The sequence below is a fragment of the Jaculus jaculus genome, chromosome 3 (assembly GCF_020740685.1).
Source record: "Jaculus jaculus isolate mJacJac1 chromosome 3, mJacJac1.mat.Y.cur, whole genome shotgun sequence".
Lineage (NCBI taxonomy): Eukaryota > Metazoa > Chordata > Mammalia > Rodentia > Dipodidae > Jaculus > Jaculus jaculus.
The window spans coordinates 95,533,441-95,553,347 of record NC_059104.1 but is presented as its reverse complement, the minus strand read 5'-3'; the positions used below and the strand labels follow the sequence as shown (position 1 = coordinate 95,553,347).

Genomic DNA, 19,907 nt, shown 5'->3' with positions numbered 1-19,907 from the left:
TGCCTGCCGAGTGCTGGGATTAAGGGTGTGCGGCCGTTCTTGCAAGGCAGCGCCACCTAGTGTGCAGTCGGTGGAAGGCACCGGGGAGCTCTTAGCTCAAGGGAAGTGAGGAGGAAGGGCTGGGGTTGAGGGGCCCCTGGGACTGGAGGAGGTTAGGGGGAAGTTCAAAGGCCAGGCCTTTTCCGGCAGGAGCACCGAAGAGAACTCAATTTGAGCATGCAGCATGTGGGGAGCTGGAGAAGCAGCAGTTTCTGGCTTGTCAGTCCAACTAGCGCTGAGGTGATGGGCTTGCTATGAGCCTGCAGATCCCTGCAACTCAGAGTGGGGGCAGGGATGAGAGAAAGAGAAGAGGGAGGCTTCCCTCTCTCCCCTTGGGGCTTCTGAACAAAAAACAGTCTTGCAAAGGGCACTAGTATCTGATGTGCATCTCAAACAGGGCCTGGGGAGGTGGAACAAGGCCAAGTTCAGGGCCACGGCCTGCACAGCTGTGACAAAACCACTCTGCCCCTTTAGGAGGATGAGGTGGGATTCCAAAGCATTTTGGCCTTTTCCCATCATGTCTTGCTCTTCTTCTTGGTGGCTAGCTACATTGGAACATCCCTGTTCTCTTCAGAGACTGCCTTGGACCAGATCCTATCCTAAGAGTCCCTGTTGGTGGTTGACACCCAGAATGGATGGAGTCTGGGGGGTGGGGAAGGTTAAATGTGGTAGTTCCACTGATTCCTTTGGCTGTTCGGCTGGAAATCCCAGGTCTCTGTCCCACACCTCTCTGGTTGTGAGCTCCAAGATCCATTCACTAATGGTCTTCTCCATTCTCCACCCATAGTCCAGGAAACCCTCTGACCCTCCTTCCCTTACCCATCAGAAAAGCCTACAGACAGCCCATAAGGAGCCCAGCAGGAGCTGCATGAAGGAGATTTCATAGGGAAGACCCCTGTCCTTTTTCTACTGTTCTGTCCAGGCTGTCTGGCCTTTTAGCTTTTCAGGGAGTCCTGGAGCCATCTCCATACAGCCATTTCAGCATCCTCTTGGCTGGCCCAGACCCTCTCACTCACACGCCATCCAATTTGAGTTTTTGTGTTTGTTGTTGTTTTTGTAGCATTGGGATTTGAACCCAGGATCTTGGCATACTAGGCAGGCGCTCTACCACTGAACCACAACCCCAGCCCACCCCTCATTTGAAGAGCTGTCCAAGGGCTCCTTCCTGCCAGAGTCAAGGTGCCCACTCCTGGCCTCTGCTTTCTCCAGCTCTGCCGCTGTTCACGGGCTTCCTGCAAGCTCCTAGGAGCACCTGCCCTCCACGCTTCTCTTTTCTCCCAGGAAAACGTCTCAATCCCTTTGCAGGTTTCTCTTCTCTGTCCTGCAATCTCAAGGCTCCCAAGGCTCTCTCTTTAGCCTTGTCTTTTCGCTGGTACACTCCTTTCCAAGGTTTTGGCTGGCAGCACCTGTACTGACCACCCTTCCTGCACCGCAGACCACTTACATCAACCCACTTGCCACATAACCTCACCTCAGCATCCTTCAGGCACCTCAACTAGCAAGTTCAAAGCAGAAATATCGCCCCTCAGGCCCTCCCCACAAATCTACTCCCCAGCTAATAAGAATACTATCCCTGGAGCAGGGTGTGTTGGTGCACACCTTCAATCCCAGCACCTGGGAGGCAGAGATAGAAGGATCACCATGAGTTCGAGGCCACCCTGAGACTACATAGTGAATTCCAGGTCAGCCTGGGCTAGAGTGAGACCCTACCTCACAAAACCAAAATAAACAAGAATACTTTCCTTGGGGCGGCTGCCCCAGAAAGCAACCCTAACTTCAACCTCCATAACCCTCCCTGCGTATGTCCAGGCCCTGTCACTCTCAACCCCAAACCCCTCTTCTGTCATCTTCTATCTGGAATGCAATTTCAATAGCCTGTAAATGGTTTCCCAGCTGTTCATCCAACTCAATTGCTATACTGCAGCAGCAGATCGTCTTTATAAAATACAGATCTGATCATTGCGCCCTCCATTTTAAAACCCTTGAAGAAGGGCTTCCTTTTATCTTTAGGATAAAAATTAAAATTTCAGCCAGGCGTGGTGGCACACCCCTTTAATCCCAGCACTCAAGAGGCAGAGGTAGGAGGATTGCTGTGAGTTCGAGGCCACCTGAGATTACATAGTGAATTCCAGGTCAACCTGGGCTAGAGTGAGACCCTACCTTGAAAAAAATTAAAATTCCTGTGGTTGGGGCTGTAGCCTAGTCATAGAATGCTTGCCTAACATATGTGAAACCCTTAGGTCCAATCCCTAGTACTGAAACAAACAAACAAACCATGCTCTTTAAGAGTTTCTCATCTGGATCAAAGAGATGGCTTAGTGGTTAAGGTGCTTGCCTGTGAAGGCTAGAGACCCAGGTTTGATTCTCCAGGACCCATGTAGGCCAGATGTACAAGATGGTGCATGTGTCTGGAGTTCATTTGCAGAGGCTGGAGGCCCTGGTGTACTCATTTGAGAATTTATTTTTTTTCAAGTTCCTCATTGGGTCCTATCTACTTCTCCAGTGATCTTTCCCAAGTCTGTCCTCTGACTTTGAGTCTTTGCAGTTCTGTCAGCCTAAAACAATCCCCTTCTCATCTCTATCCGCCTCCACCTTCACCCAGCTAATTCCTACTCTTTTGCTAAGTACTCACCACTTCCTTTTGACCCGCCCCAGACTACTTAAGTTGCCTCTTTGGTATGGTGCTTCTCCAGTAAGATTCGGCTTTCCTGTGTCTTCATTTCATTTCATTTTAAGTTTTTTTTCATTTTCATTTATTTATTTGAGAGCGACAGAGAGAGAGAGAGAGAGAGAGAGAGGGAGGGAGGAAGAGAGAATGGGCGCGCCAGGGCCTCCAGCCACTGCAAAGGAACTCCAGACGCGTGCGCCCCCTTGTGCATCTGGCTAACGTGGGTCCTGGGGAATCGAGCCTTGAACCAGGTTCTTTAGGCTTCACAGGCAAGTGCTTAACCACTAAGCCATCTCTCCAGCCCTTCATTTCATTTCTAATCAAATGAAAATAGCAGTTCTTGATGACACACACCTATGGTCCCAGCTACTTGGGAGGATCTCCTGAGTCCAAGGGCAGCCAGGGCTACATAGCAAGACCTGTGCCTCACAAACAAACAAATAAATGAATAAAAAATAATAAATAAAGGCTGGAGAGATGGCTTAGAGGTTAAGGCATTTGCCTGCAAAGCCAAAGGATCTTGGTTTGATTCCCCAGGACCCACATAAGCCAGATGCACAAGATGACGCATGTGTCTGGAGTTCATTTGTTGTGGTTGGAGGTCCTGGTATGCCCATTTTCCCTCTCTCTCTGTCTCTCATATAATAAATAAAAATAATATATATATAAAATAAAATAAGGGCTGGAGAGATGGCTTAGCAGTAAAGCATTTCCCTGTGAAGCCTAACAACCCTGGTTCAAGGCTCGGTTCCCCAGGTCCCATGTTAGCCAGATGCACAAGGGGGCGCACGCGTCTGGAGTTCATTTGCAGAGGCTGGAGGCCCTGGCGCGCCCATTCTCTCTCTCTCTATCTGCCTCTTTCTCTCTCTGTCTGCCACTTTCAAATAAATAAAAATAAACAAACAAAAAGGACAAATTGTTAAAATAAAACAAAGTTGGCAGTGGCTGGATGTGTGCTCAGTGGTAGAGCCTTTGCCTAGTGTAGTGAGGCCCTGGGTTCACTATGTGAGCTTAGCACAGTGCAGGGCACATGGAAACATTTGATAGCTGTCATCATTTTGGCTTAACTCATCATGCAGGGCAGCAGTGGATTCTTCTCAGTACAGTGTCCTCCTGTATCTAAATTTCAGTAAGAACTGTTTTTTAAAAAAATATTTTAGCCGGGTGTGGTGGCGCACGCCTTTAATCCCAGCACTTGGGAGGCAGAGGTAGGAGGATCGCTGTGAGTTCGAGGCCACCCTGAGACTCCATAGTGAATTCCAGGTCAGCCTGGGCTAGAGTGAAACCCTACCTTGAAAAACCAAAAAAAAAAAAAAAAAAAAAAAAATATTTTAATGTATTTGCAAGCAGAGAGAGAGAGAATGGGCATGCCAGGGCCTCTTGCTACTGCAAATGAACTCCAAATGCATGTGCCATTTTATGCATGTGGCTTACATGGGTAGTGGGGAATCAAGCCCAGGCTGGCAGTCTTTGCAAGCAAGTGCTTTTAAGCACTGAGCCATCTCTTCAACCTCAAAGAGTTATGTTTTACCTCTAAATGTCCAGTACTTTTCACAGTGGCCAGCACAAAAAGCATTTAATAGATGTTTATTTATTAAATTAATTCATACAAGCCACGTGTGGTGCCTTATGCCTGTAATTCCAAAACTCCAGAAGCTGAGGCAGGAGGATTGCTATCAATTTGAGACCAGCCTGGATACACAGTACCAGGCTAGCCTGGACTACAATGTGAAAGCATGTTTCCACCACCAAAAAAATTTCAAAGTTAAATTAATTTATGCTAATTTGGGCAGTTTGTTTTGAGACATGGTCTCTTGTAGCCCGGGCTTCTCTGCATTCTCTATGTGACAGAGAATGATCCTAAAATCGTGATCCTCCTGTCTACACTTCCCAAATACTAGGATTATGGGCAGGAATCACCATGCCTGGCAGGACCATTGCCGTGTGTGCGTGCGTGCGTGCGTGCGTGTGTGTGTGTGTGTGTGTGTGTTACTAGGGATGGAACCCAGAGCCTCATATATGCTAGGAAACACTCTACTACTGAGACAAACCTCCAAGCCAACCATGAATTCTTGTGTGAGTGGGCTGTCCTTGAAACCTGAGGAGAGAGAAATCAGTAGACTTCCTATACACTAGCAATAAACATGCTGAGGATGAAATCAAATACCCCTTCCCACTCAGATATCTGGACAATTGTTGAATAAACCAGAGACAGAAAGAGCACTCAGCTGGCTCGGCCAGGGCAGGACCAGAGTGAGCAGAGGCAGGGGGTCCCTAAGGCCCCAAAGCCACATTTTCATGTGTCTTCTAATACTGCTTCTTGTCTGAGGCTTGGACATGGCTGTAGCGGTGTGCACACATAGAGGTACAGGCCCCAGCAAGGACTGAAAAAGGTGTATAGTCACCTAACCGGCAAAACTTTCAACCATGTATAAACTTGTACGGGTCCCTTGCTCCTTACATCCATTAAATAAAGAGATTGTCTTCACACACACACAAAATAAAAAAAAATAAAAAAAAACTGAAGGACCCAGGTTCGATTCCCCAGATCCTACGTAAGCCAGATGCACATGGTGGCACATGTGTCTGAAATTTGCTTGCATGCCCATTCTCTCCTCCAAATAAATAAATAAAATTTTTAAAAAACATTTTAAGCCAGCCATGGTGGTGCATGCCTTTAATCCCAGCACTCAGGAGGCAGAGGTAGGAGGATCACCATGAGTTCAAAGCCACCCTGAGACTACATAGTGAATTCCAGGTCAGCCTGGGCCAGAGTGAAACCCTACCTTGAAAAACTAAAAAAGAATTTTTTTTTAAAATCAGGATTATTTCAATAGATGTAGAAAAAGCATTTGACAAAAATCCAACATCCCTTCATGATAAAAGTCCTATAGAAACTGGGAATAGAAGGAACATATGTCAACATAACAAAAGCTATATTTATGACAAACCTACAGCTAACATAATACTAAATGGAGAAAAACCTGAAGCTTTTCCACTAAAATCAGGAACAAGACAAGGGTGTCCACTGTCCCCACTTTTATTTAATATAGTATTGCAAGTCTTGGCTGTAGAATTAGGCAAGAGACACACATTAAAGGTATACAAATAGGAAAGGAAAAGACCAAGTTATCATTTTTTGCAGATGATATGATTCTATACATAAAGGACCCTAACTCTGTTATTTATTTATTTATTTATTTATTTATTTATTTATTTATTTGGGGAGAATGGGCATGCAAACAAATTTCAGACACATGTGCCACCATGTGCATCTGGTTTACATGGGATCTGGAGAATCAAACCTGGGTCCTTCAGTTGTGTGTGTGTGTGTGTGTGTGTGTGAAGACAATCTCTTTATTTAATGGATATAAGGAGAGCAAGGGACATGTACAAGTTTACACAAACTGTTAGAGCTGATAAACACGTATAACAACATAGCAGGATACAAAATAAACACACAGAAACCTGAGGAGAGGCAGCATCATTACCCCAAATTAAGTCCCCACCTCTTCTTAGAGCTTTCTTTTTTCCCCCCTGAGGTAGGGTTTCATTATAGCCCAGGCTGACGTGGAACTCACTCTGTAGTCCCAGGCTGGCCTCAAACTCACTCCAATCTTCCTATCTCTGCCTCCCAAATGCCACACCCAGCTAGATTAATCTTTCTTTTTCTTTTTTTTTTTTTTTTTTTTTTGGATTTTCAAGGTAGGGTCTCGCTTTAGCCCAGGCTGACCTGGAATTCAATATGTAGCCTTAGGGTGGCCTCGAACTCACAGCAGTTCTGCCTCTGCCTCCCAAGTGCTGGGATTAAAGGCGTGTGCCACCACGCCTGGCTAAGAGCAACCTTTCTATAACCAAGCTTAATGCCACTTCCGTGCTTGAACCCTGTGGGACTCCACACGTCTGCCCAGAACACGCATGCCAGGCCTTTCCAGGGACTGCTCCCTCACCTCCTCCACCTTCACCGCATTCCTTTGCAGTGTCTCCTTCCTGGGGCACTGCTGGCTGGCTGCATGAAGCCTTTGCTAAACCCTCCAGCCTAAATATCCTTCTTCTGTGGTTTGTCCTCTAATGTTTCATGTGCTAGAAACTTGGTCCCTAGTGTAATGGTATTGAGGGGTGATAGACCCTTTAAGACATGGTGTCTGGGCCAGGCATGGTTCCAGATCATCCTGGGTTATAGTTGAGACCCTTCCTCAAAAAAAAAAAAAAAAAAAAGTAGAGGCATGGTGGCATACGCCTTTAATCTCAGCAGTCCAGAGGCAGTGGTGGGAGGATCATTGTGAGTTCAAGGCCAGCATGAGACTACGTAGTGGTAGATCAGCCTGGGATAGAATGAGATCCTACCTCAATCCCCTCCCCCACCAAATGCCTTGGCATGCCCATTCTCTCTCTGTCTCTCTGTCTCTTTCTCCCTTTCTCTCTCTCTCAAATAAATAAATTCCTAAAGAGAGAGAGAGAGGGAGAGAGAGAGAGAGAGGGAGAGAAATAGAGCCCACTGGGTTTCAGATCTGCCCAGAATGGCCACTTTATTTTTATTTATTTTTTTTTTTTTTCAAGGTAGGGTGTCACTATGGCCCAGGCTGACCTAGAATTCACTATGTAGACTCAAGGTGGCCTTGAACTCAGGGCGATCCTCCTACCTCTGCCTCCCAAGTGCTGGGACGAAAAGCATGCGCCACCACACCCGGTTTCAGGATGGCCACTTTAGAAAGAATTTAGGCAGCTGCAGTTGGCCCCACTTCCTGCTACTTTTGCTATCTATGTGGTCCCACAATAATTCCACCCATCCAACTCCTGTAAAAACCTTGGCTTCCTCTCTTTAGCAGCCACCGTCTGTCACCACTCTATTCCCCATCTTTATCCACATTCTCGGCTTTTCCACTTCTCTCACAGCCTCCTTCTAAGCTGACACTGCAAGCCTTCTCTTCCTATCCCTTAAAGGCAATACCAAGAGGCAGAGGTTGAAAATTTGAAGCCAACCTGAGCTACAAGGTGAGATCAGGTCTCAATAAATAAATAGTCAGGCATGGTGGTGGATGCCTTTAGTCCCAGCACTCAGGAGGTAGAGATAGAAGGTCATTGTGAGCTTGAGGCCAGCCTGAAAGTACATGGTGAATTCCAAGAGGCTGGACATGGGGGTGCACTTGGGAGGCTGAGATAGGAGAATTATTGTGAGTTCAAGGCCATCCTGAGATTACAGAGTGAATTCCAGGTCAGCCTGGGCTACAGCAAGACCCTACCTTGAAATAGAAAAGGAGGGGTGTGCTGGAGAGATGGCTTAGCATTTAAAGCCCTAAGGACCCAGGTTCAGTTCCCCAGGACCCATGTAAAGCCAGAAGTAAGAGGGTGCATGTGTCTGGAGTTCATTTGTGGTAGCTAGAGGCCCTGGAGCTCCCATAACCTCTTTCTCTATCTGCCTCTCTGTCTCTCTTTCTACCTTTTTTTTAATGTGAGAGAGCGAGGATGAGACAGACAGACAGACAGACAGACAACAGACAGATAGATACATAGATAGATACATAAAGGGAGAGAGAGAATGGGCATGCCAAGGCCTCCAACCACTGCAAACAAACTCCAAATGCATGTACCACCTTGTGGATCTGGCTTATGTGGGTCCTGGGGAGTCAAACCAGGATTCCTTGGCTTTGTAGGCAAACACCTTAACCACTAAGCAGTCTCTCCAGCCCTATAAATAACTTTTTAAATGATTGCTTGTTTTAATTTTTGTTATTTTAAAAAATATTTTACTTAGCCGGGCATGGTGGCGCACGCCTTTAATCCCAGCATTCGGGAGGCAGAGGTAGGAGGATTGCCACGAGTTCAAGGCCACCCTGAGACTACAGAGTTAATTCCAGGTCAGCCTGGACCAGAGTGAGACCCTACCTCGAAAAACAAAAAACAAAAAAAATAAATAAATTAAAAAAATATATTTTACTTATCTATTTGAGACAGCGTGAAGGAGAGAAAGAGGAATTTAGAACGGACTTTCTCAGGGCCTCTAGCCACCTCAAACAAACTCCTGACACATGTTCCACCTTGTACATCTGGGTACTGGGGAATCAAACTCAGGTCCTTAGGCTTTGCAGGCAATTGCCTTAACTGCTGAGCCATCTTTTCAACCCTGTTGCAGTTTTTGCTTCAACAGATGTACATTACAATGTTTCACAAGGCCAATACCATGAGTGTGTGCTGTGGACAGCTTCACATTGCTGGGTTGAATATCCAAACCCAGCACAGTTTAGGGAAGAAAACCTCCGTAAAACGCCTGAGTCTAGGGAGGGCATACATTCATACTACCACAGTGTGAAAGCTGAAGTTTGAGATGTACCGCATCTAAAGTCCAAGGGAGGTGAATGAGACAAGCAGTGGTCATTCCAATTGAAGAATCAGGTGGGGCTGGAAAGATTGCTTAGTGGTTAAGGCACTTGCCTTCAAAGTCTAAGGATCCAGGTTCAATTCCCCAGGACCCATGTAAAACCAGATGTGCATGGTGGCACATGTGTCTGGAGTTTGTTTGCAGTGGCGGGAAGCCCTGGTGTTCCCATTCTCTTTCTCTATGCCTCTCTCTCTCTCTCTCAAATAAATAAATAGACAAAATTAAATTAAAGAAACACTAAGAATCAGGTAATAGCACAAGTAGGTACAGCATCAGAACTGTCCGTTGTTTCTTTTTCCCTGATGGTAAGAGGTCCTGTGTGTCTGGGCTCTTGGTTGTGTGTTTTTTAAACTTTTTATTAACAAATTCTCTAAATAGAGACAAAATATCGTGATTATAATCCCCTTTCACTGTATCTTATGTGAGTTTCTGTCATAGACTAGAAACCTTTGGACCTCCAACTCCAGCAGGACACAACTTTATTCTCCATGTAGAAAGTGTGTGCTAACCTTAAGTTCTCTTTCTAGATGTGGATGGTAACCATAGCTTTAAAAATGTTTCTTAGATATTTTTATTTTTATTTATTTATTTGAGAGAGGGAGAGAGAGAGAGAGAGAATGAGCACACCAGGGCCTCCAGCCACTACAAATGAACTCCAGATGTATGCACCACCTTGTGCATCTGGCTTACATGGGCCCTGGGGAATGGAACCGAGGTCCTTTGGCTTCACAGGCAAGCACTTTAACCACTAAGCCCTCTCTCCAGCCCCTTTTAGAAAATTTATTTATTTATTTATATTTATTTGAGAGAGAGAGAAAGAGAGGATTGTCTGACCAGGGCCTCTAGCCACTGCAAACAAATTCCAGATGCATGCACTGCCTTGGGCATCTGGCTTACGTGGGTTCTGGGGAGTCGAACCTGGATCTTCGGGCTTCACAGGCAAGCGACTCAACTGCTAAGCCATCTCTCCATCCCTTTTATATATTTTTTTTTGTATTTGCAATACAGAGAAGGGGGGAAGAGAGAGAGATTGGGCTTGCCAGGACCTCTTGCTCCTGCAAATGAACTCCAAATGCATGTGCTACTTTGTGCATCTGGCTTTATGCAGGTACTAAGGAGCTGAACCCAGTCAGCAGACTTTGTAAGCAAGCACCTTTAACTGTTGAGCCATCTCCCCAGCTCCCACTCGTCAGTCAGACCTGTTCTAAGACCTGAATCTGGAGACTGTTCTCTGTTTGTTTTTATTGATGAGAGAGAAGGGGGTGGGCAGATAGAGAGTGGGCATGCCAGCGCCTTCAACCATTGCAAACAAACCCCAGACACATGCTCCACCTTATGCATCAGGCTTACATAGGTCCTGGGAATCAAACCTGGGTCCTTTGGCTGTGCAGACAGGTGCCTTAACCACTAAGCCATTTCTGCAGCCCTGGAAACTTGTTGATTCTCCCTTCCTGAGGAAGATTCTGCAATCCTTCCAGACTCCAGGCAGTCTCCTTCCTATCTACTTCTCCGTTCGTACATCACTGCCTGGCCAGTTCCCCCTCACCCCACCTTTTCACTAGAATCATTTTCTTCTCTTCAGTCTCCTTGCCTTACGTCTCACCTGCTGCCAATCTCTCCTCCACACTGTTGCCCTCAGAGGCTTTCTGTTTCCTCCGAGATAAAACACAAGCCCTTTGACATAGGACACAAAGGCATTGATGGTCCAGCCAGTGGCTGTAGCTCTCACCAGGTTCTTCTTTGAATCCTTCTTTCTAGCTAAAACGTATGGTTTGCTGTGCCCAGAAGGTGTCAAGATAGATGATGCAGGTCTGGAGAGATGGCAAAGCGGTTAGGACACTTGCCTGTGAAGCCCAAGGACCCAGGTTTGATTCCCCAAGGCCCATGTAAGCCAGATGCATAAGGAGGCACATGAGTCTGGAGTTCCTTTACAGTGGCTGGAGGCCTGGTGTGCCCATTCTCTCCCTCCTCCCACCTCTCCCTCTCTCTCTCTCTCTCTCTCTCTCTCTCTCTCTCCATATATATATATATATATATATATATATATATATATATATATATACATGCTTCTATCTCAAAATAAATAAATTAAATATTTTTTAAAAGATAGAGAATGCATACCCACGAGTCCTTTCTCATGTGGCTGCTTCTCTTTTGGAATATCCTTTTTGACTTTTCCATCAGGTCAGCTCTGGTTCACTCTTCAAAATTCATGCTGTTGGGAGCAGGAGTTGCATCTTGTCAACTCAATATCTCAAGTCTGGCGTGGTGGCACACGCCTTTAATCCCAGCACTAGGGAGGCAGAGGTAGGAGGATCGCTGTGAGTTCCAGGCCACACTGAGACTACAGAGTGAATTCCAGGTCGGCCTGAGGTCCAGTGAGAACCTACCCCAAAACAAACAAACAAAAAATCTCAGCACCTGGCATAATGTCCACCACAGAGGAGCTTTCCTACAAATGGTATCAGTCATAGTTCATAGCTGCCATCATAGGCCAACATGCCCTTGGAGACAAGTGGGCATATTTTCCTAAGTTACTGGTAGGCAGGGAAGTGGCGTGGTGGAAAAAGAGCCCATTGACCCAGTCAGACCTGGGTTTTGATTCCAGCTCTTCAGGTGGCAGAACTACTGAAGTTCGGGAGGAGGGAAAAGTACCATAGTTAAGAATAGGAAGTGCTTTTTTGTTTGTTTTTTGTTTGCTTGTTTGTTTGTTTTTCCGAGGTAGGGTCTCACTCTAGCTCAGGCTGACCTGGAATTCACTCTGTAGTCTCAGGGTGACCTGGAACTCACAGTGATCCTCCTGCCTCTGTCTCCCAAGTGCTGAGATTAAAGGTGTGCACCACCACGCCTGGCTCAGGAAGTGCGTTTTTTAAAGAAGTGATTATCTAGCTGGGCATGGTGGCGCACATTTAATTCCAGCAGTCAGGAGGCACAGTTTGGAGGATCGCTGTGAGGTTGAGGCCATCCTGAAACTACATAGACATTCTTGGTACTCAATAAAAGGTCTATTGACTTGAGTAGCAGATTTGGAAGGAAGAAGAAAGGGATTGGAATTCGAAGGAGTTTGCAATCATGAATCAAGGAGAAAACAGCCTATAGAGAGGGGTCTAGAACAGAAACTCCACACAGGTGGTCCCTGTCTCCCTCATTCCAGGCCACTGGGAAATCCTCTGGAAGAACAAGGTGCTATGGCTTTAAATGACTTCAGCATTGTCAATGAAGCCTGGTAAAAGAGTTATCCTTTTGCTCCTGCGCTTGGCCTCCCCCTCCTCTCAGCTCCCCAAACCCTTCTCAGCCGCTGTGATGGGATAATTAGATGCGAGAGCTCAGCACAGATGATGCTCCAGTTGCTTAGCAACTAATGGTTTCCATGGAGACCGCAAAGCACAGCCTCCAAAGCAGCCAGTGAGCAGCTCGGCAGGGCAAGGAGAAGACGCAACTCTCTGCTCCTCCAGAAACCTGGGGAGGGTTTGGGTGGTGAAGGTGGGGGGAGATTGGAGGGAGAAGGACAGGCTTAAAGGCACAGGGTCCTCACATCTCTTTAAAGTCTTGTCAGAGAGCCCCCCTCCCCTCCGTCTCACTCCTGATTTCAGATGAAAATGGGGGCTTACAAGTGGGTCAAAACAACGTGCCCTACAATGAACCTGGCCTCTCCTTTCTGCTTCCTGCTTGGACTGAATTGGAACAGATAACTCCAAAGCCCACAGAACAGCCCACTGGGTGGGTGGTGTGGGCGATGGGGTTTGAGAAGTGCCAGGAAGATCCCTTTGCCCTGACATCCTACTGAGAAGACCAAAAGTGTCTCTATCTCTCACTGTCTGCCTCTATGTCTCTCTCTATGTATCTATCTCTTCTCTCCCCAAGTTCAACTTCACATGGGAAATGTCCGTTTTAGAGTGGGGGATAAGATCTCATTAAAAATGCACAAAAGCCAAGGAGCAGGAAAAACAGAATTCAGCTCTTCACACAAAAGTAGCCTGTCCTGGCAGCCTGGAGAAAATCCTTGACTCGAGAAGTATCCATGTGTGACACACGCACATACACGCAGAACCAACATTCAACATCTGGACATCTGGCAATCCCCAAGTGTGGTTGTCTCAGACCAGCAGTAACATCATCTGCTTTACCTGAAAGCTCCTAGAATTGTAGTTTCAGAGCCAGGCATGGTGACACACGACTTTAATCCCAGCACTCAGGATGCAGATGTAGGAGGATCACTGTGAGTTTGAGGCCGCCCTGAGACTACATAGTGAATTCCAGGTCAGCCTGGGCTAGAGCAAGAGCCTATTTCAAAAAACAAAACAAAGTGTCATTTCAGGCTGTATCTCAGATCCACTGAATCAGAAACTGCTTCTGAACAAGCTCCCTGGTGATTCACTGGACAGTACTCAAGACCCTCCTGTCCTCTGCTTGGGTCTCTGAGTTCAAACATCGCTGTTATGCCACTCACAGCCCTGGCTTCCCACCATGAGGGAAAGACATGCTGCATCAGCCTTTCATTTTTCTACTATCTTCCTCAGTGAATTGAGAAGATAAGTGGTTTGTGGTGCCAAGAGACAGACAGTATTCAGTTGAGCTCGGGTCTGTAGAGTTCTCCAGCCTCTCCCAACAAAACATTCCACTTTCTGGTAACTGAACTACCTGTTTGAGTCTAAGATTCCACATCTGTGCAAGGTAGCCAGGAACATAAGCCACTCAGGATGACTGTTAGTCAAGAAAGTGAGAGCCAGGGAGGGGTGGCGTACGCCTTGAATCCCAGCATTCCCAGCACTCAGACAGCAGAGGTAGGAAGTCCACCGTGAGTTCGAAGCCACCTTGATACTACTCAGTGAATTCCAGAACAGGCTGGATTAGAGGGAGACTCTAACTTGAAATTAGTGGGGTTTTTGTTGTTGTTGTTTGTTTTTGCTTTTAGTTTTTTTCGAGGTAGGGTCTCACTCTGGTCCAGGCTGACCTGGAATTAACTATGTAGTCTCAGGGTGGCCTCGAACTCATGGTGATCCTCCTACCTCTGCCTCCCAAGTGCTAGGATTAAAGGCGTGCATCACCACGCCCGGCTGAGACTCTAACTTGAAAAAAATAAAAAAGATTTTGTGAGGGGGGCTGGAGAGATGGCTTAGCAGTTAAGTGCTTGCCTGTGAAGCCTAAGGACCCCAGTTCGAGGCTTGATTCCCCAGGACCCACATTAGCCAAGGTGCACAAGGGGGCGCACATGCCTGGAGTTTCTTTGCAGTGGCTGGAGGCCCTGGCATTCTCTGTCTATCTGCCTCTTTCTGTTTGTTGCTCTCAAATAAATAAATTTTTTTAAACTTTTTTTTTTGTTCATTTTTTATTTATTTATTTGAGAGCAACAGACACAGAGAGAAAGACAGATAGAGGGAGAGAGAGAGAATGGGCGCGCCAGGGCTTCCAGCCTCTGCAAACAAACTCCAGACGCATGTGCCCCCTTGTGCATCTGGCTAACGTGGGACCTGGGGAACCGAGCCTCGAACCAGGGTCCATAGGCTTCATAGGCGAGTGCTTAACCACTAAGCCATCTCTCCAGCCCTCAAATAAATAAATTTTTTTAAAAAAAAGATTTTGTGAGCATTTAGAGCTCAGAGTAGGGGTGTTGGCGTGCACATCTTGCCTCTCCTCTCCCTCTGCCCAGAGCTCCTTCACTTCTCTGTGTTGAGCCTGGGGTGGAAGACAGTCAGAAAAGCGTCTCTGGTTTCCTCCTATCAGGTCTCTCTGTTACTTTTGTAGAGCCAGGGACAGAACCCAAAGCCTTGTGCATACAAAGCATGGGCTCTACCACTGAGCTACACATCCCAGCCCTTTTTCTTTCTTTTCTTCCCTTCTTTCTTTCTTCCTTTTTTTTTTTTTTAATGTTGTTTGTTTGTTCTTGTTTTTGCAAGGTAGGGTCTCACCCTAGTCCAGGCTGACCTGGAATTCACTATGCAGTCTCAGGGTAGCCTTGAACTCACAGCGATCCTCCTACCTCTGCCCCCCAAGTGCTCTGATTAGTGTGCACCACCACACCCGGATTTTTTTGGGGGGGGTGTTGAGGTAGGGTCTCACTCTAGCCCAGGCTGACCTGGAATTCACTATGGAGTCTCAGGGTGGCCTCGAACTCATGGCGATCCTCCTACCTCTGCCTCCAAAGTGCGGGATTAAAGGCATGTGCCACCCTGCCCGGCTCCCCCGGCTTTTTGTTTTGGGTCTTACTGGATAGCCCAGGCTGCCCTTGAACCCCAGATCCTCCTGTCTTTGTTTTCTGACCTTTTCCTTTCTTTATTCTCAGTCAGCTCAACAAAGGTTTACTCCTCAAGGCTGACTGTACACCTGGTCCTCCCCCTGCTAGACTAGACCAGTGTCACTTCTCTGGCTTCTCTGGAGGAAGCCTTACCTGGCCTCCTTTGTCCCCACCTGCAAGAGATATCTGGAGGTCTGCATTATCACTTCAGTCAACACTAGGAACTAGAACTCTGTCATCCCCTCCCCAGCCCCCTATTATTTAGTCTCCTTCTCTTCCATCCTTATTCAGTGCACTCAGGGTGGCTCTCTTTTTCCTATGCACCAGAGCAACTTCAGAACTCATGCCCCCCCCCCCCGCCCGAGAAAACCCTGGGGCAGCTCCTACAGCCCAGACTAGAGACATGCACGTATGCTCATAGAAATTTTGTGCTTTCATCATGGGAATTCCAGAAGATGGGGTGATTTATCCTATTTCCCTGCAGCTAGCAAAGCTGCCAGCACCCAGCCAAGCCTAAGGGCCAGCTCCCCATCCTGCAAAACCTGTCTGAGGGCCCCTCCCTGAGGCTAGAGTGCCCAAGGGGCAGGTTGGACTGGATTCCCTTCTAGCCCCTCCTACCCTCAAGACAAAATCAGCCACCCTGGGGCCAAGGCCTCACTTGCCTAAGGAAGCTCCAGCCTGCCAGAGCCTGTTCGAGGTTCCAGCTCCCAGCCCAGCATGGCATCCAGGCTGCCTGTCCAGACTTTGCCCTTGATCCTGATTCTACTGGCTGTCCTGGCTCCAGGGGCTGCAGGTCTCTGCTGTTTCTGGTGGGAGTGAGAAGGGTTTCAGAGGACTAGACACGGGTACTGTGTCTTCCAGGACTCTCAAGAGGGAAGCTGATCTGGTTGTTAGGTGTCAAGGGCTCATGAGGTAGTGACCAGGCATTAGATGCTGGGTCCCCGGCACACTCCCGGGCTTCCTCCAAACCCAGGAGACAAGTGTGGGAAGGGGACCAGAGCTGCGGGCCGTGGTGAAGGGGTGTTGGAGGTGTCCTGGCAAATGGCTTGCTGGGAACCAGGGGTTTAAGTGGCTTGGTGCTGCCCATCTCCCAGCCTCCCGGGTTTGGCTCCCAGGCAGCCCAGTATCCAGCATCTGTGGCTCAAGCCTGCCACCTGGTGGTCAGGCCCACACAGAACAGGCTATTCTGCGGATGGCCCGGGAAGAGAAGGTGTACTCTGCTTCCTTCACGCTGCCCCCAAGGGGATGTGACCAGATCTAAAGGTTGGGAGGGTCGGTTGATCCCATCGAAGCTCCCTCCTGTCTTCCCAGCAGACTTCAACATCTCAAGCCTCTCTGGTCTGCTGTCCCCAGCACTAACAGAAAGCTTGCTAGTTGCCTTGCCCCCATGTCACCTCACGGGAGGTAACGCCACACTGATGGTCCGGAGAGCCAATGACAGCAAAGGTCGGCCACCCCTTCCCCAGGAATCCCCTCGCTTTCCAGCAGCGCTTTGGCCAGGACACTTCCAACATCCCTTCCCCCCATTCATGCCAGTTAGCCCCTTTCCCAAGTCCTCCACACTCTTTTTTTTAAAAATATTTATTTATTTATTTGAGAGCGACAGACACAGAGAGAAAGACAGATAGAGGGAGAGAGAGAGAATGGGCACGCCAAGGCTTCCAGCCTCTGCAAACGAACTCCAGACGCGTGCTCCCCCTGTGCATCTGGCTAACGTGGAACCTGGGGAACCGAGCCTCGAACCGGGGTCCTTAGGCTTCACAGGCAAGCGCTTAACCGCTAAGCCACCTCTCCAGCCCACCAAGTCATCCACACTCTTAAGAGCTGCTCCTCCGCCGTCGGGCCTCCAGAAACTTAACCCTTGCCTTTGCTGCCCATTCCCCCCTAGTGGTGAAGTCGAACTTTGTGGTGCCGCCGTGCCGGGGACGCAGGGAGCTGGTGAGCGTAGTGGACAGTGGAGGGGGCTACACAGTCACTCGACTCAGTGCCTATCAGGTGACAAACCTCACACCAGGAACCAAATACTAGTAGGTACCCACTCCAATGAAGCTTGGGGCACATGCAGGAATGGGGTACGGGAAGAGAGGTCTGCCAGCTTGAGGAAGGGAGGGCACAGGATGTGAAAAGTATTCCTCTTCCTCAGGATGGCACACATGGGAGGCAAGACCCTGAAGGGGCTGAGGGCTGGACTGGGTCCTTTTTTTTTTTTTTTTAATTTATTTATTTGAGAGCGACAGACACAGAGAGAAAGACAGATAGAGGGAGAGAGAGAATGGGCGCGCCAGGGCCTCCAGCCACTGCAAACGAACTCCAGACGCGTGCGCCCCCTTGTGCATCTGGCTAACGTGGGACCTGGGGAACCGAGCCTCGAACCGGGGTCCTTAGGCTTCACAGGCAAGCGCTTAACCGCTAAGCCATCTCTCCAGCCCTGGACTGGGTCCTTTTTGCCCTCAAGAACTATATATGCACTCTGCTTTCTCTCAACCCCCACCGCAAAGCATTTCCTATCAAGTACAGAAGGGGACATCTACTGAGTCCAGTCGAGAGACCCCGATGTCCACACTTCCTCGTAAGTAACACTCCCACATCATTCACACATCGGGGTCCCCAGGCCTCCCATCTCATCCCCCAGCGTGGGTTGGCTGCCCCCTCTCAGCTGCACTCCCTCAACAGCGTGGCTTCCCTTTCCTGCGGCTGAGTGTTTGGACTGGCAGCCTCCTATTGACTCATCTGCTCCTCTGCCCAACTGGGGAGGAACAGTGTCCTCCTAATTTCTGTGTCCTCAAGTGACTCACGTGGGACCTGACTCCTAAGAGCCAGTGTGAGGAGTCCACTGATTGCCTGGATAGTTGAAGTAACGGCTGAACAGGCAGCTGCTCGGATGGCTGGATACGAGGCTCAGCTGTGAGCCTCAGGTGGCTAGGGGCCCCTGTTGCTCACAAAAACACACCCCCTTCTCTTCTGATAGGAAGGCGCGTGGAGTCCATCGGGCTTGGAATGGCCAGAACAGGAGGGATGGTGGTCATTACAGTGCTGCTGTCCGTGGCCATGTTCCTGCTGGTTGTAGGCCTCATCATCGCCCTGGCAGTGGGTGCCCGAAAGTGAGGAGGTCTCCCCTGTGCCACAGGCTGCTCAAAGAAGTCCCAGCTCTACCCCTGTCTCCAGCCTGCTCTTCCCAGGGCTCCTTCAGTGCCTCCCCCTCCCACCCCCCGAGTCCTTCCCTAACTGCGTCCCTCTCCTTGCCCGCGTCTCACCCTCACGGCACTCCCATCAAAGCCAACTTACCTCCTATTTTACCCCTCTCACCACCAGAGCAGCCACCACTCCCCCCATGAGCTCCGTTCTCACAATAAAGCTCTGAATACCCCTTTAGTGTGCTGACCTTGTGTGCAAGCCTATGGAATCAATGTCAATGCCAGGCACACTCTTGCAGTCCTCAGTCTCAGAGTCACTCTTCCCATGAGGGAAGCAGGCAGGGGCAGAGGCCATGAGATCCCAGGAGGCAGAGCTCCCGGCCTCACACCTGGGCTGTGGTTTTGCACCCCTGCCCTCAGCAGGTGACCCAAGCAGGACTTTGCATGCATCTGGGCTGGGGGTGGAACCTGGGGCTGAAGCACCAGGAGGAAGTTGGCATAGGAGCTGGCAGACCGAGGGGTACTACTGAGGAAAAGACAAAGACAGTGTCTCCAGGGTGAGACCCAAGCTAGGGCACTGGAGCATACCCAAGCACCGGCTGAAGGGGCTCTAGAAAGAGACAGCCTGGGGGGAGAGAGCCAGGCAGCAGTGCCCCCCCATTCATTTTTGTCCTCACCAGTATGTGGTCCTAATGAGAAGTAGTGACCTTGACATTGCTCCTAGGGTGAAAACCAGGTGTTTTGGTTGTTGTTGTTTTGTTTTACTATATTTATTTAGAAAGCACCACTTTGCATCTGGCTACACGTGGGTACTGGGGGTATTGAATCCCAGGCCATCAGGTTTCTCAAGCCAGCGCCTTTAACCACTAAGCCATCTCTCTAGCCCCTGTTTGTTGTTTTGAAGCAAGGTCTCACTCTAGCCCAGACTGGCCTTGAACTCATGGCCATCCTCCTACCTCAGCCTTCAGAATGCTGGGATTATAGGTATAAATCACCATATCCAATTTTAAAAAACCTTAAAATGAGCCTTAAGGCCAGGTTTCTCAGGCTTTAAGGTATCCTATAATCTCCCCTCAACTTTTACCACCATGCCTCCAGTGTCCTGTGTTTCCTCTTGTCTCAGGACTTCTGTAGAAGATTCCATATGCCTGAACTGCTCTTGTGAATATTCCCAGACTCTCTCCACAACTATTTGCATAGTTAGTTCACTATTCTTTCTTTAGGGAAGCCCCCTGACCTCCACTGTCCCCCGTCAGGTGTCCCTATCTTGTTCCGACCATGATTCATTACTATGTGTTTGTGTGATTATTCAGCTGTCCCCCATCAAAAGGCAAGTTCCCTGACAGCAATTGCTTTGGCCTGAGGGGCATGCAAGACCAAGGAACAGTGAACTCCACTGAAGTGGTTTCTTTGGGGTCTCCATGCTCTGTAAGTAAACCCTCTCCTGAGACT

General features: G+C 48.6%; 1 protein-coding gene across 3 annotated transcripts; it reads left to right on the top strand.

The window, feature by feature from the left end:
• The first annotated feature begins 15,993 nt into the window (after positions 1-15,993).
• Upk2 (uroplakin 2) lies at positions 15,994-18,688 on the top strand. 3 transcript variants are annotated; one of them, XM_045146422.1, is made up of 5 exons: positions 15,994-16,114; positions 16,636-16,767; positions 17,210-17,348; positions 17,820-17,890; positions 18,290-18,688. In XM_045146422.1, the coding sequence occupies exons 1-5, from the start codon at positions 16,039-16,041 to the stop codon at positions 18,424-18,426; spliced, it is 555 nt and encodes a 184-aa protein (XP_045002357.1). In that variant the 5' UTR covers positions 15,994-16,038; the 3' UTR covers positions 18,427-18,688. The 3 variants fall into 3 exon arrangements, with proteins under 3 accessions (XP_045002357.1, XP_045002356.1, XP_045002358.1); XM_045146421.1 differs by having other exon boundaries at positions 16,633-16,767; XM_045146423.1 differs by lacking the exon at positions 16,636-16,767.
• The last annotated feature ends 1,219 nt before the right edge of the window (positions 18,689-19,907 follow it).

Excerpts from the sequence above, each read along its gene's own strand:
- Upk2 (XM_045146421.1), top strand. The coding sequence starts at position 16,039 with ATGGCATCCAGGCTGCCTGTCCAGACTTTGCCCTTGATCCTGATTCTA. Across the intron at positions 17,349-17,819 it reads ACACCAGGAACCAAATACTA|CATTTCCTATCAAGTACAGA; the intron begins GTAGGTACCCAC and ends CCCACCGCAAAG. Across the intron at positions 17,891-18,289 it reads CCCGATGTCCACACTTCCTC|GAAGGCGCGTGGAGTCCATC; the intron begins GTAAGTAACACT and ends CTCTTCTGATAG.